Raw genomic sequence first — 15,017 nt, forward strand, 5'->3', positions numbered from 1 at the left:
TTCTAAAAACACAGAAAAGGGATAAAAGTTTTATGTTTCACAGCTGGGCATGGTGGCTCATGCCTGTAATCCCAGCACTTTGGGAGGCCGAGGCAGGCGGATCACTTGAGGTCAGGTGATGGAGACCAGCCTGGCCAACGTGGTGAAACCCTGTCTGTATTAAAAATACAAAAATTAGGTTGGGCACGGTGGCTCACACCTGTTACCCCAGCACTTTGGGAGGCCGAGGCGGGCAGATCACTTGAGGTCAGGAGTTTGAGGCCAACATGGCGAAAACCTGTCTCTACTAAAAATACAAAAAAATTAGCTGGGCGCAGTAGCATGTGCCTGTAATCCCAGCTACTTGGGAGGGTGAGGCACAAGAATCACTTGAACCCAGGAGGTGGAAGTTGCAGTAAGGCAAGATCGTACCACTGCACTCTAGCCTGGGCAATAGAGCAAAACTCTGTCTCAAAAAATATAAATATGCACGCCTGTAATCACAGCTAGTTGGGAGGCTGAGGTACAAAAATCGCTTGAACCTGGGAGGCAGAAGCTGTGAGCCGAGATCACGCCACTATACTCCAGCCTGGGCGACAGAGTGAGCAATACTCTGTCTCAAAAAAAAAAAAAAAAAAAAAGCTTTATCTTCAATATTTCCAAGAAGGGGGGAAGGTAAAAATTTGCCCCGCAAGGAAAAGTTTATGGCCATCTGGACTGCCTTCATGTTTTCCCTGCAATCTGCCAGTGTTTTTAATGACATGATGCACTTAGATACATCATCTCATCTCTTCCTTCTAGTTCTGCCTCCTCCCTCTGGTTCCTGTGACCTGTTTCTGTCTCTAATTTTCTGACCTTTTGGGTTATGTGGAGACTTTTGAAAGGATATGAAGCATGGGTCTGAGTCGGTAGTCAGGAATATTGTTCAAGTTGACAAAGGCTGAGCTGAGAAGCTGGGTAGCAAGGTCCTCCACAGTATAGAAGTCTTGCTGCATGGAAGGGCCTGCCTTCCCTAGGATATGAAAACTGTAAAGGGGGAAAAAAAACACTGGCAATGACAAATCCAACATCTGTTACTGCCAGCCCTGACTGTCCCATGAATTTCATTTCTAGCCTACAATAAGATTTTTCAGCCAGAAAAGCAGTTATATTTACTTAAGAGAACTTATAGATACAGCATCTTTTAAAAGACAGATGTTGGCGGCCGAGATCAGCAGTAGCTTTCATTACTATTTAATGTGGACTTACAATGGAGGATCTCATGAGCTTGGCTGATTAGTGTACTGGGTTAGTGAGGCCAAAGCCCGCGAGGGCCAGTTACTTCCCCAACCCACAACCAGTATCTAGCCACCCTACTCCCATAAGTAGGCTGCAAGCAGTGTAGGGTCTAAGCAATCTCCACCACTTTTAGCTTCTACTTGGGTTTCATCATGTTATACACTAGAAACAAGTTGGGCATGAAGCAGGCGGGGACTGTGAGGCTCATATGACAATTACAAAAAAAGCAAATGCAGGAAAGCAGGCTGTTCATTTCTATTTAACACTAGAATCATTAGTTTCCTATCAAATTCTTGCCTCACCTTACTTGTACACTAGATGAAAAGTCCAACCCATGGACATTCCTATACAATACATATCCAGGAAGAAAATACGGAGAGGCAGCATTGGTTCCTTACCAGTTTTCATAGAGGGTGGAGAAGAAACGCTGCATTCTTTCCAAGATGGTTTTGAAGACAGGAGAGTCATTGAGTTCCAAGAGAGGTTGAGGTAATCCTAAAGGGAAATACGGGTCAGGAACATGATGCTCCACACTGTCAGGAGTCTCAACTGGCCAACACTCTACAGCAGGCAGATGTTGTTCGGGGTGAAGGCGTGTGCATGGTGCTGTACTGCAAAGCACTTGGCTATGTGATTTGTTGCACTCTTTTGGTAGGAGAAGGTGAAAGCTACTTAAGGACCGAGGACTTTAGACCCAGGTACTCTTTTACCTGCTTTTTAAAAATTCTTTCCCCAGATGGAACTTGTACCAAAAAAAGTGACAACTCAAAATTATTTTTCCATAAAGCTCTGGGGATGCCCCCACAATTAATTTATGAAACCCCTTTTTTTAAGCAAAATCTTACACAAAAGACTAAGATGTGTAGCAGCTCAAAATGAAACCCACTTACCTTAGTATTAAAAACTGCCTTAAAAGATCTATACTTTTAAGTGTAATCAGAGGTTTTACATTTCGAGTCTTATAGTCAGAAGCTATCTGAGGGAGCTATTTGTCCATTTTAGTATTTCTGGTTGGCCACTTATTTCTATAGCAGGAGTTCCTGACTTAACTTGAATAATGGGATGGGGGTGTGTGGTAAGCAACACCTACTTTTTATATTAATAGCAATACACTTCTTGGAAGTTCTATTTTTACTGGTGTCTGCAACATAACCCTTAAATGGAATGGTGTCAAAGGAAAAGATTCAGGACTATCTAGGCCGAAAGACATGAGCTCTGGAAAGGCAAATTAACATCCTTCCTTTGGCTAACTTCACAGCTGAGGAATGCCCACTGGATTGCTTGACCACAGCCAGGCTCAGACACAGGTTATAGCTGAGGACAAAGACAAACTATGGGGGCTGTGATGGTGAGCCAGCCTGAAGCTTCTGAGATGGGTACAAGGTTTAGACAACTGATGCCTCTGGCTCTAACTTCATCCCACATTCCCAGACTTGCTCCCTGTGCTCCAGCCACATGATTCAACCATCTCTATGTCCTGGACATACGAAGGCCTTTCCCTCTTGCCTCAGATCTTGTACCTGCCATTCTGTTTGTCCAGAATGCCCAGCATTTCCTCATGCCCCTAACCTAGCTAATTCCTACTCATCCTTCAAGTCCCCATTGGGAGTCAGCCTTCTGACTTCCCTCCGAGACTGGGTTAGGTCTCCCACTAAACACTCAAAGCACTGCCACTTTCCTTCAGAGCAAATACCGCAATTATGACTGCACAGTTATTTTCATGCTTATTTTCAATGGGAAAATGAACTAAAGCAGTGTCCTAATCAAGGTCACAATTGGGAGGCCAGGTGTGGTGACTCATGCCTATAATCCCGGCACTTTGGGAGGCCAAGGCAGGCAGATCACTTGAGGTCACGAGTTCGAGACCAGCTGGCCAACATGGTGAAACCCTGTCTCTAATAAAAATACAAAAAATTAGCCGGGTGTGGTGGTGCATGGCTGTAGTCCCAGCAGGCTGAGGTGGGAGAATCACTTGAACCTGGGAGGCAGAGGTTGCAGTGAGCCGAGATTGCACCACTGTACACCAGCCTGGGTGACAAAGTGAGACTCTCTCAAAACAAAACAAAACAAAAAAGGTAACAATTGGGAAATTGCTTAAAATCTATTCCTTTAAAAACTTTGATATCTATCTATCTATCTACACACATACACACACACACACACACACACACACACACACACAAAAGGCAGGAAAGTATACAAATATCCTTCAGGTTAAAGGCCATGATTTATTTATAATCGAATGGCTGTAACACCCACCACAACCTACTGGCTAAATTGAAGAAGGGGTTAACAGGAAATAGATAAATTGCTTCTGATCTTCTCTGTATGATAAGGTAATTAAGTAAATACATTTGTTCATATAGAGTTTATAGGAACTCCACAAATACATTTCTGAACAAATAGATGGTGAAGGTAGTGCAAAACAAGGAGGAAGAAGCACAAGATAGGCAGAAGCTGCTCAAGCAACGCATAAGAATGCCTGTAATCCTAGTGCTTTGAAAGGCCATGGTGGGAGAACTGCTTGAGGATAAGAGTTCGAGACCAGCCTGGGCAACATAGTAAGACCCTGTCTTACTATTTTAAAGTTCGTCTGGTGTTGTGATCCACCTGTAGTCCAACTACTCAGGAGGCTGAGGCAGGAAGACTGCTTGAGCCCAAGAGTTTGAGCCTACAGTGAGTTATGGTTGCACCAGTGCACTCTAGCCTGGGTGACAGAGACTATGACTCTCAAAAAACGACAACAAAAAAAGGGGACATCCATTAGGGATAAGATGAACCTAGGAGAAAAAATGTTACATTTCTTACCTAATATAGCAGATTTTTCCGCATCAAGCATATCCAGAGCCTTGGTGAAAGGCTCTGCCATTTTGGCTAGCATTTCTGGTGCATATAATGTATTGTGGGTTCTGAAAGAAACAAGAATGCTATTTAGTTTTTCTATCTGATGCAGAAGGAAACAGTGGGCTTTGCTTGTAATTCAGTGATACTACAGTTCCACATAGACACATCTGCCCATGAACTCCTGGCAGGGGAAAGAAAACAAGGTATAAATATCTGAATGCTCGGTGCAGGAGGGACTGGACTTGCACAGATAATTAGTATACAATACCTAAGATGAATTAACATGAGAACCAAACCCCAAGACAACAGGACAGTATCAGAGTCCAAAGCTAGAAAGTAAAATTCTTTTAAATCTTAAGTGGTCCCAGTTTTTTGACCACCAGTGATATGGAATGAAATGTGTGCAACATTGTGGATTTACAGGAAGGAACACAGAAGGAGGTGGTAATTTGCCCCATTTTTCAATGTTTTGTCTTAATTCCAAGAGCATGGACCTTGCAACAGCTGTTTGGACCTGACAGAGGAACGCAATTCCCAACACATGCTGTCTCCCACCAAAATGACCTACCTGAGCAATTATGGGCTTTGAGTAAGGAGCAATGACTGTGAACTTGATACACCTGCTGTCCACAGCACTCTTACCTACTCACAGAAATGGCCCCACTGAACAAACTGATGGCTACATGTTTAAGATGCAAACTAAAAACATCTTTTAGACCATGTTTCAGTCTCCATAGTTTGTTCTTTTTGTTCTTAAGAAGTCATTCTAGGCCAGGCTTAGTGGTTCATGCCTGTGATCCCAGCACTTTGGGAGGCCAAGGCCGGTGAATTACCTGAGGCCAGGAGTTCAAGACCAGGCTGGCCAACATAGTGAAACCCTATCTCTACTAAAAATATAAAAATTAGACGGGTGTGGTGGTGCATGCATGTAATCCCAGCTACTTGGGAGGCTGAGGCAGGAAAATTGCTTGAACCCAGGAGGATTGCTTGAACCCAGGAGGCAGAGGTTGCAGTCAGCCGAGATCATGCCACTGCACTCCAGCCTGGGCAACTGAGTGAGACTCCATCTCAAAAAAAAACAAAAAAAACAAAAAAAACCAACCCAAAAACAGAAGTCTATGGCTGGATGCAGTGGCTCACACTTGTAATCCCAGCAATTTGGGAGGCCGAGGTGGGTGGATCATCTGAGGTCAGGAGTTCGGGACCAGCCTGGCCAACATGGTGAAACCCAGTCTCTACCAAAAATATAAAAATTAGCCAGGTGTGGTGGTGGGTGCCAGGAGTGGTGGCTACAGGTTTAAGATGCAAAATGAAAACCTCTTTTAGACCATATTTAAGCCTCCATAGCTTGTTCTTTTTGTTCTTGCTTAAGAAGTCATTCTAGAGGCCGGGCGCGGTGGATCATGAGGTCAGGAGATGGAGACCATCCTGGCTAACACGGTGAAACCCCGTCTGTACTAAAAATACAAAAGCAAAATTAGCCGGACATGGTGGCAGGCGCCTGTAGTCCCAGCTACTCGGGAGGCTGAGGCGGGAAAATGGCGTAAACCCGGGAGGCGGAGCTTGCAGTGAGCTGAGATCACACCACTGCACTTCAGCCTGAGCGACAGAGCAGTCTCAAAAAAAAAAAAAAAAGGAAGTCATTCTAGGCTGGGCGCAGTGGCTCACGCCTGTAATCCTGGTACTTTGGGAGGCCGAGGCTGGCGAATCACCTGAGGCCAGGAGATCAAGACCAGCCTGGCCAACATGGTAAAACCCCGACTCTACTAAAAATATAAAAATTACATGAATGTGGTGGTGTTTGCCTATAATCCCAGCTACTCCGGAGGCTAAGGCAGGAGAATCACTTGAACCCAGGTGAGCCAAGATCGTGCCACTGTGCTCCAGCCTGGGTGACAGAGCGAGACTCCCTCTCAAAAAAAAAAGTCATTCGCTACCCTGGCCAGGCACAGTGGCCCATGCCTGTAATCCCAGCACTCTGAGAGGCCAAGGCAGACGGATCACCTGAGGTCAGGAGTTTGAGATCAGCCCGGCCAACATGGTGAAACCCCATCTCTACTAAAAATATAAAAATTAGGCCGGGCGCGGTGGCTCAAGCCTGTAATCCCAGCACTTTGGGAGGCCGAGACGGGCGGATCACGAGGTCAGGAGATCAAGATCATCCTGGCTAACACGGTGAAACCCCCTCTCTACTAAAAAAATACAAAAAACTAGCCGGGCGAGGTGGCGGGCGCCTGTAGTCCCAGCTACTCGGGAGGCTGAGGCAGGAGAATGGCGTAAACCTGGGAGGCGGAGCTTGCAGTGAGCGGAGATCCGGCCACTGCACTCCAGCCTGGGCGACACAGCGAGACTCCATCTCAAAAAAAAAAAAAAATATATATATATATATATATATAAATGAACCAGGCGTGGTGGTGCATGCCTATAACCCCAGCTACTTGGGAGGTCAAGGCATAAGAATCGCTTGAACCCAGGAGGCAGAGATTGTCGTGAGCTGAGATTATGCCACTGCACTCCAGCCTGGGCAAGATAGTGAGACTCCATCTGGGGGAAAAAAAAAGTCATTCACTAACCTCATGCAGTAAATATGGTCTAGAAGTTTTACTTTGGCCAGATGCAGTGGCTCATGCCTGTAATCCCAGCACTTTGGGATGCCAAGGTGGGTGGATCACGAGGTCAGGCCCTGGCCAACATGGTGAAACCCTATCTCTACTTAAAATACAGAAATTAGCTAGGCATGGTGGCACATGCCTGTAAATCCCAGCTACTCAGGAGGCTGAAGCAGGAGAATCGCTTGAACCCAGGAGGCAGAGGTTGCAGTGAGCCAAGGTCATGCCACTGCACTCCAGCATGGGTGACAGAGCGAGACTCCATCTCAAAAAGCAGCTTTACTTTTTGGGTTTTAAAACACCTGAAAATTTTTTCTGTGTATGGTGACTGGTAGGAATCTAATTGTTTTTTCCCCTATAGAAAGCCAACTGTCCCAGCATTGAATAATTTATTTTTGTTTTGATTTTTGGTTTTTAAAGAGACAGGGTCTCACTCTATCGCCCAGGCTGGATTGCAGTGGTGTGATCATAGCTCACTGCAGCCTCAAACTCCTGGGCTCAAGTGGCCCTTCCACCTCAGGCTCCTGAGTAGCTGGAACTCTTAAGTGTGCACCACCACACCTGGCTAATTAAATTTTTTTTTTTTTTTTTTTTTTTTAATAGAGAAAGGGTCTCTCTGTGTTGCCCATACTGGTCGCAAACTCCTGGCCCCAAGAGATCCTCCTGCCCTGGCCTCCTAAAGTGCTGAAATTATAGGCATGAGCCACTATTCCCAGCCATCCTTTTCTCACTAACTTTCACTACTTCTTCATAAATCAACCTGTAATACATACCTGGGAGTCTTTTAAAGGCACCTTTACTATTGTGTTGAACCCATCATCACCTCCAAAGGATTATCTGCTAAAAAAACTGAACTGGTATGAGGTCAGTTTTCTAGACTGGAGGTCACATTAGTATATGTTTTAAGCTTGGCCAGCAATACGGTGTCTGTCCTCAACAACTCAACTCTGCATTGAAGCGCAATAGCAGCCATAAACAGTAGGTAAATGAATGGCCATGGTGTGTTCCAATAAAAGTTTACTTACAAACATGTGGAGGCTTGCATTTGGTCCTCAGGCTGCAGACTGCCAACCCCTCCTCTAGACATATTCACATATAACAAAAACAAAGGAAAGCAGACTACAACAAACAATACTACAGAGATTCAGTCATCAAAATTTCACCAGGGGAAACTCTGGAAATACAAGTCCACATTTTTCAACAAATAAATTGAAAAAGAGGGCCGGGCATGGTGGCTCACAGCTGTAATCCCAGCACTTCAGGAGGCTGAGGCAGGTGGATCAGTTGAGCTCAGGAGTTCGAGACCAGCCTGGGTAACATGACAAAACCCTGTATCTACTAAAAATACAAAAAATTAGCCGAGCACGGTGGCACACACCTGTAATCCCAGCTACTCGAGAGGCTGAGGCAGGAGAATTGCTTGATTCCGGGAGGCGGAGGTTGCAGTGAGCTGAGATAGCACCAGTGCACTCCAGCATGGGTAACAGAGCGAGACTATCTCCAAAAGTACAGTGACATGATCTCAGCTCACTGCAATCTCCACCTGCTGGGTTCAAGTGATTCTCATGCCTCAGCCTCCCAAGTAGCTGAGACTACAGGTGCGCACCACCACACCTGGTTACTTTTTTAAAAAATTTTTAGTAGAGATGGGATTTTGTCATGTTGGCCAGGTTGGTCTCAAACTCTTAGCCTCAAGGATCCGCCTGCCTCAGCCTCCCAAATTGCTGAGATCACAAGTGTGAGGCACCATGCTAAGCCTAATTTAGTGACTAAGAGATATCTTAAATATATATAAACCTTGTGTGGATAAACAGAAAAAAGGAAAACATTTGGTGACATTTGAATACTGGTTGTACACTGGATATTGAATTACTGGTAGTATTTTGAGATATAACAATGGAAATGTGGTTATATTAAAAGACTTATTCCTAGCTCCATATTCCTTTTGATTTGGGATTTTTGTCTCTAGGTTTACAAGAGATTTAGGCCCATAATTTTCCTCTTTGGTACTGTCAATGTCTGGTTTTGGTATCAAAATAAATAAGCCTCATAAAATGAGTTATGGAGCACTACATTTTTCTATTATTGGGAATAGTTTGTCTAAGAGATAAATTATCTGCTCCTTGAAGGTCTGGGAGAACTCCCATATAAAATCATTTAGGCCTGGAGTTTTTTGGTCTAATTTAACTAACTACCAATATAATTAATATGAAGTTTTTATCTCTTTAGGTTTTCTGTCTTTTTGAGTTAGAATAAGTTACATTTTCCCTGGAAATTATCCATTTTTAAATATTTTATTTTTACAAATAGAGATGGGGCCGGGTATGGTGGCTCACGCCTTTAATCCCAACACTTTGGGAGGCCAAGGTTGGCGGATCACCTGAGATCAGGAGTTTGAGAATCAGCCTGGCCAACATGATGAAATCCTGTCCCTACTGAAGATACAAAATTAGCTGGGCATGGTGGTGCACGCCTGTAATCCCCAGTACTTTGAGAGGCCTAGGAGGGTGGATCACCTGAGGTCAGGAGTTTGAGACCAGGCTGGCCAACATGGTGAAACCCTGTCTCTACTGAAGATACAAAATTAGCCAGGCATGGTGGTGCATGCCTGTAATCCCAGCTACTCAGGGGGCTGAGACAGGAGGATCACTTGAACCTGGGAGGTGGAGGTTGAAGCGAGCCAAGATCATGCCTTTGCATGCCAGCCTGGGCAACAAGAGTGAGACTCCGTTTCAAAAAAAATAAATTAAAAAATCAAGATGGGGTCTTGCTATGTTGCCCAGGCTGGTCTCCAGCAATGTTCCTGCTGTGGCCTTCCAAAGTGCCAGCCCCATTTCTCTTAAGTTTTTGAATTTACTAATGTTATCACTGGTATTTTCAAAGAACCAGCTTTATTTTTATTAAAATATTAAAAAACTGCGGCATAATTCACATAACATAAAAGTAACCACTTTAGGAGTACTATTCAGCCATAAAAAAAAAAAAAAAAAAGATCTTGTCATTTGCAACAATATGGATGGCACTGGAGGTCATTGTGCTAAGTGAAATAAGCCAGGCACAGAAGGACACATCACATGTTCTCACTCTTTGTGGAATCTAAAAATTAAAACAATTCAACTCATGGACATACAGAGTATAAGGATGGTTAGCAGAGGGGCTGGGGAGGGTAGTGGTGGGTTAGGGGTAAGGCAGGGATGGTTAATGGGTACAAAAAACCCGGAAAGAATGAATAAGATCTAGTATTTCCTAGCATAACAGAGTGACTCTAGTCAATAAAAATTCTGATTGTACATTTAAAAAGTATAACTGCAGTTGAGTATAACTGGATTGTTTGTAACACAAAGGATAAATGCTTGAGGGGATGCATACCCCATTTTACATGATGTGATTATTATGCATTGCATGCCTGTATCAAAACATCTTATGTACCCCATAAATATATGCATGTACTGGGTACCCACAAAACTTTAAAAAACTAACAAAAATAATCCCCACCAAAACCTAACCATCTTAAAGTTCACAATTCAGTGGTATTTAATACTTTCAAAGTGTTGCATAAACAACCTCTACCTGGTTCCAAAACATTTCCATTGCCCCGAAATAACTGCCAGACCCATTAAGCAGTAGCAGTGGGGATCTATACCTTTTTCTCCTCTCCAACCTGAGGCAGTCGCCAATGTACTTTCTATCTCTATGGATTTACTACTCCAGATATTCCATAAAAATGAAATCATACAATATATGGCCTTTTGTGTCTGGCTTCTTTCACTCAGCATAATGTTTTGAAGGTTTATCCACAGTGTAGTAATTATCAGTACTTCACTTCATAAGTACTGTAGTAATCCAATACTTCTTTTTTGAGATAGAGCCTAGGAGTCTTTCTCCTAGGCTGCAGTGCAGTGGCACAATCTTAGCTTACTGCAACCTCCATCTCCTGGGTTCAAGTGATTCTCCTGCGTCAGCCTTTTGAGTAGCTGGTATTACAAGCATGCACACCACCATGCCTGGCTAATTTTTGTATTTTTAGTAGCAATGGGGTTTCACCATGTTGGCCACACTGGTTTTGAACTCTTGACCTCAAGTGATCTGCCTAAGGCCTTAGCCTCCCAAAGCGCTAGGATTACAGGCACGAGCCACTGCGCCTGGCCGATTTTAGAAGTCTAGTGTGTATTTTATATTTACAGTTCACCTCAATTCAGGCTAGTCATTTTTATTTTTTAATTTTTAATTTTTTTTTCTTTAAGGAGCTTTCCAGCAAAAACTGGAAAGCCTACCAGACAAATTCTGAAAGTGCTGTAACACTTGACTAGTAATGCTTGAAGTGCTCAATAGTTTCATATGGCTAGTGGCTTCCATGCTGGACAGCACAGCTTCAACACCTTCTATTATCAGACTATTTGATGCAGGAGGTGCTATCGATACCTTGCCACATTCTTAAGGAACGCAAACTTTTCTCTACTAAAAAAATAGTAAGGCCGGGCACGGTGGCTCAAGCCTGTAATCCCAGCACTTTGGGAGGCCGAGGCAGGCGGATCACGAGGTCAGGAGATCGAGACCATCCTGGCTAACCCGGTGAAACCCCGTCTCTACTAAAAAAAAAAATACAAAAAAATAGCCGGGCGAGGTGGCGGGCGCCTGTAGTCCCAGCTGCTCGGGAGGCTGAGGCAGGAGAATGGTGTGAACCCAGGAGGCGGAGCTTGCAGTGAGCTGAGATCCGGCCACTGCACTCCAGCCTGGGCGACACAGTGAGACTCCGTCTCAAAAAAAAAAAAAAATAGTAATTTGGCCGGGTGTGGTGGCTCACGCCTATAATCCCAGCACTTTGGGAGGCTGAGGTGGGCAGATCACGAGGTCAGGAGATTGAGACCATCCTGGCTAACACAGTGAAACCCCGTCTCTACTAAAAATACAAAAAATTAGCTGGGTGTGGTGGCAGGCGCCTGTAGTCCCAGCTACTCAGGAGGCTGAGGCAGGAGAATGGCGTGAGCCCAGGAGTTGGAGCTTGCAGTGAGCTGAGATCGCACCACTGCTCTCCAGCCTGGGCAACAGAGTGAGACTCCGTCTCAAACAAACAAACAAAACATAACAAAACAAATAGTAATTTATTTATTTTTCAATTTTTTTTTTTTGAGATGGAGTCTTCCTCTGTTGCCCAGGCTGGAGTGCAGTAGCATGATCTCGGCTCACTGCAAACTCCGCCTCCCAGGTTCAAGCGGATTCTCCTGCCTCAGTCTCCTGAGTAGCTGGGATTACAGACATCCCCCCCCACCATGCCCAGCTAATTTTTTTTTCTTTGTATTTTGAGTAGAGATGGGTTGCATCATGTTGGCTACGCTGGTCTCAAACTCATGACCTCAAGTGATCCACCTGCCTCGGCCTCCCAAAGTGCTGGGATTACAGGCATGAGCCACTGTGCCTGGCCAAAAAACAGTAATTTAAAACTCCCAACTCCAGCATATAACTGGTAGGAATATAAATTAGTACAACCACTTTAAAAAACAGGTTGCATCTATAAAAACAGAAAATACACATTTCTTATAAGCTAGGAATTCGACTCCTATGTGTGTATCCAACACAAATTATGTATATATGTTCACCAAAACATATTTGACATAAGAATGTCAACAGCAGCATGATCTATAATATTAAAATATCACCCAAAAGTCCATCAAAGCTGAATAGTTACAGCATATTCACACAATGAAATATCATATAAGCAAGAAGAACAAAAAAAACACAAGTATATGCAGTAACATGGATGAACCTCAGAAATAAAATATTGAGCAAAAAGAAGGCAGACACCAAAAGGTGCATACTTCTGATTTCATTTTCATAAAGTTCAAAAACCTTGGCAAAATGTTAAAAGTCAGAATAGTGGGCCAGGTGAGGTGGCTCACATCTGTTATCCCAGCACTTGGGGAGGCTGAGATGGGAGGATCCCTTGAGCCCATGAGTTCAAGACTAGCCTCGGCAACAGAGAGAGAACCTGTCTCTACCAAAAAGTTAAAAATTAGCTGGGCATGGCTGCTCACCCCTGTAGTCCTAGCTACTCAGGAGGCTGAGGTGGGAGGACTGCTTGAGCGCATGAAGTCGAAGCTGCAGTGAGCCGTGATCACAACACTACACCCCAGCCTGGGCGACAGTACAAGACCCTGCCTCAAAAGTAAGTAAGTAAGTAAGTAAGTAAGTAAGTAAGTAAATAAATAAATAAATAAATGCAAATCAGAATAGTAGCTATCTTTGAGGAGCAGGTAATCACTGAAAAGAGGTACTGGGTAAAGCTGCTTCTTGATCTGAGTGCTGATGACACGAATGTGTCCACTTTGTGAAAATTCATCTACACAGAGTCACAAGTTATGCCCTTTTCTATATAAATATTACACTTCAAGATAAAATTTATTTAATTTTTTTTCTTTTTTGAGATGGAGTCTTCCCTGTCACCCAGGCTGGAGTGCAGTGGTGTGACCTTGGCTCACTGCAACCTCCGCCTCCTGGGTTCAAGCGATTCTCCTGCCTCAGCCTCCTGAGTAGCTGGGATTACAGGCACCTGCTGCCACACCCAGCTAATTTTTGCATTTTTAGTAGAGGTGGGGTTTCACCATGTTTATCGGGCTGGTCTCGAACTCCTGACCTTAAGTGATCCATGTGCTTCGGCCTCCCAAAGTGCTGGGATTACAGGCGTGAGCCACCCCGCCCAGCCAATAAAATTTACTAAAAAAGCAGCTCCAGCTGCACACTGTTCAAGCAATCTACTCAATCATTACATGTTAGGCATTTTTCAAAATGCCTTTTGATTTTTTGAATTTTCTAAAAGCACTGAACTCTCAGAAAAATATCAAGATGATAACCATCTGAAGACTAAGAAAATAGAGTCCTTAAAGTCAAGCTGACTCTGCTTTTAGCCTCCTAAATGAAAAGATAGACAGAACAGGTCTTGTTTGCAAAATAAATTCAAGACCTACTTATCTACCAACAGCAATTATACACTTTCCATTGTCTTTCTATAGAAAATAGGAATAGTGAATTTATAGAGAAAAAACTGGAGAAAGACATAGTGAACACGTGAGAATCTTGCTCTACTGATAGTAAGGTAACTAGAAATTGAAAAGAGATTATACTTTTTTTAAAAAGAAAATTATATAAAAAATGATAACCATACTATTGTCTTGTGGCCTCTAGACCCAACCAGGAATGAACCCCATTTCCATGTCTGGGTTGTTACCACATAGATTCTGGCCACAGGCCTAAAAAAGCCTAGTTGATTAGCTTCTTGCCCTATGATTTCCATCACTTTCACATTTCTCTAGCTGCAGAAGAATGTTGTGGTTTTAAAAAACATCACTATGGGGTTGGGTGTGGTGGCTCACACTTGTAATCCTAGCACTTTGGGAGACTGAGGCAGGCTCAGCTGTTCGAGGCCAGCCTGGGCAACATGGCAAAACCCCATCTCTATTAATAAAAACATCATGATGGAAACAATCCTTTCCTTGACTGAATGTTTAACCCTCTCGGTACAAGTCCTGCTTCTTTTTAGAGACCTCTTTCCTCCTTTTGAAATCAAAAGAAAATATTATTATTTATTTATTTATTTATTTAGAGATGGAAGTCTCACTCTGTCGCCCAGGCTGGAGTGAAGTTGTGTGATCTTAGCTCACACTGCAATCTCCACCTCGCGGGTTCAAGCAATTCTCCTGCCTCAGCCTCTCGAGTAGCTGAGATTGCAGGCATGCGCCACCAGGTCCAGCTAATTTTTGTATTTTTAGTAGAGATGGGGTTTCACCATGTTGGCCAGGCTGGTCTCAAACTCCTGACCTCAAGTGATCCATCCGCCGTGGCCTCCCAAAGTGCTGGGATTACAGGTGTGAGCCACTGCACCCGGCCAAAATATTGTCTATTTCCACAGATATGTCCACAATGACAACTTTATCAGTCACTCCAGCACTCCAATTTGTCAACATTAATTTAAAATCTTTGGTTCTTAGGCTTCAGGTCTTAGGTGTCTATTCCCAGGAGTAGACATAAATAATTTGGTTTGCCCAGTTAAGACTGCTTTTACTCCCTGGAGAAAGGGCCAAAAAGTACTGAAAAAGAGCTCTAACGATGTAATTTAAAATTCCTGTGAGAGGCCAGGTGCGGTGGCTCATTCCTGGAATCCCAGCACTTTGGGAGGCTGGGGTGGACGGATCACTTGAGGCCAGGAGTTCGAGACCAGCCTGGCTAATATGGTGAAACCCTGTCTCTACTAAAAATACAAAAATTAGCTGGGAGTGGTGGTGAACACCTGTAGTCCCAGCTACTTGGGTGGCT

At 43.8% G+C, this 15,017-nt stretch overlaps 1 protein-coding gene and 2 non-coding genes across 3 annotated transcripts in view; 1 reads left to right on the forward strand and 2 right to left on the reverse strand.

The window, feature by feature from the left end:
* Positions 1 to 15,017, reverse strand: part of XPO5 (exportin 5) — a 53,606-nt gene that overhangs the window by 7,901 nt on the left and 30,688 nt on the right. The window contains exons 21-23 of the mRNA XM_025381732.1: positions 4,066 to 4,166; positions 1,656 to 1,752; positions 869 to 1,005 (exon numbers count right to left, since the gene is read on the reverse strand). Coding sequence (XP_025237517.1) covers positions 869 to 1,005; positions 1,656 to 1,752; positions 4,066 to 4,166 — 335 coding nt within the window. The remainder of the gene's footprint in view (positions 1 to 868; positions 1,006 to 1,655; positions 1,753 to 4,065; positions 4,167 to 15,017) is intronic.
* LOC112623946 lies at positions 10,953 to 11,014 on the reverse strand. Its single transcript, XR_003119285.1, has one exon. It is a non-coding gene; the product is annotated as a U7 small nuclear RNA (small nuclear RNA).
* Positions 13,562 to 13,688, forward strand: LOC112623981. The gene has a single exon (XR_003119315.1).

This window comes from Theropithecus gelada, chromosome 4 (genome assembly GCF_003255815.1).
Source record: "Theropithecus gelada isolate Dixy chromosome 4, Tgel_1.0, whole genome shotgun sequence".
In the NCBI taxonomy this organism is placed as follows: domain Eukaryota; kingdom Metazoa; phylum Chordata; class Mammalia; order Primates; family Cercopithecidae; genus Theropithecus; species Theropithecus gelada.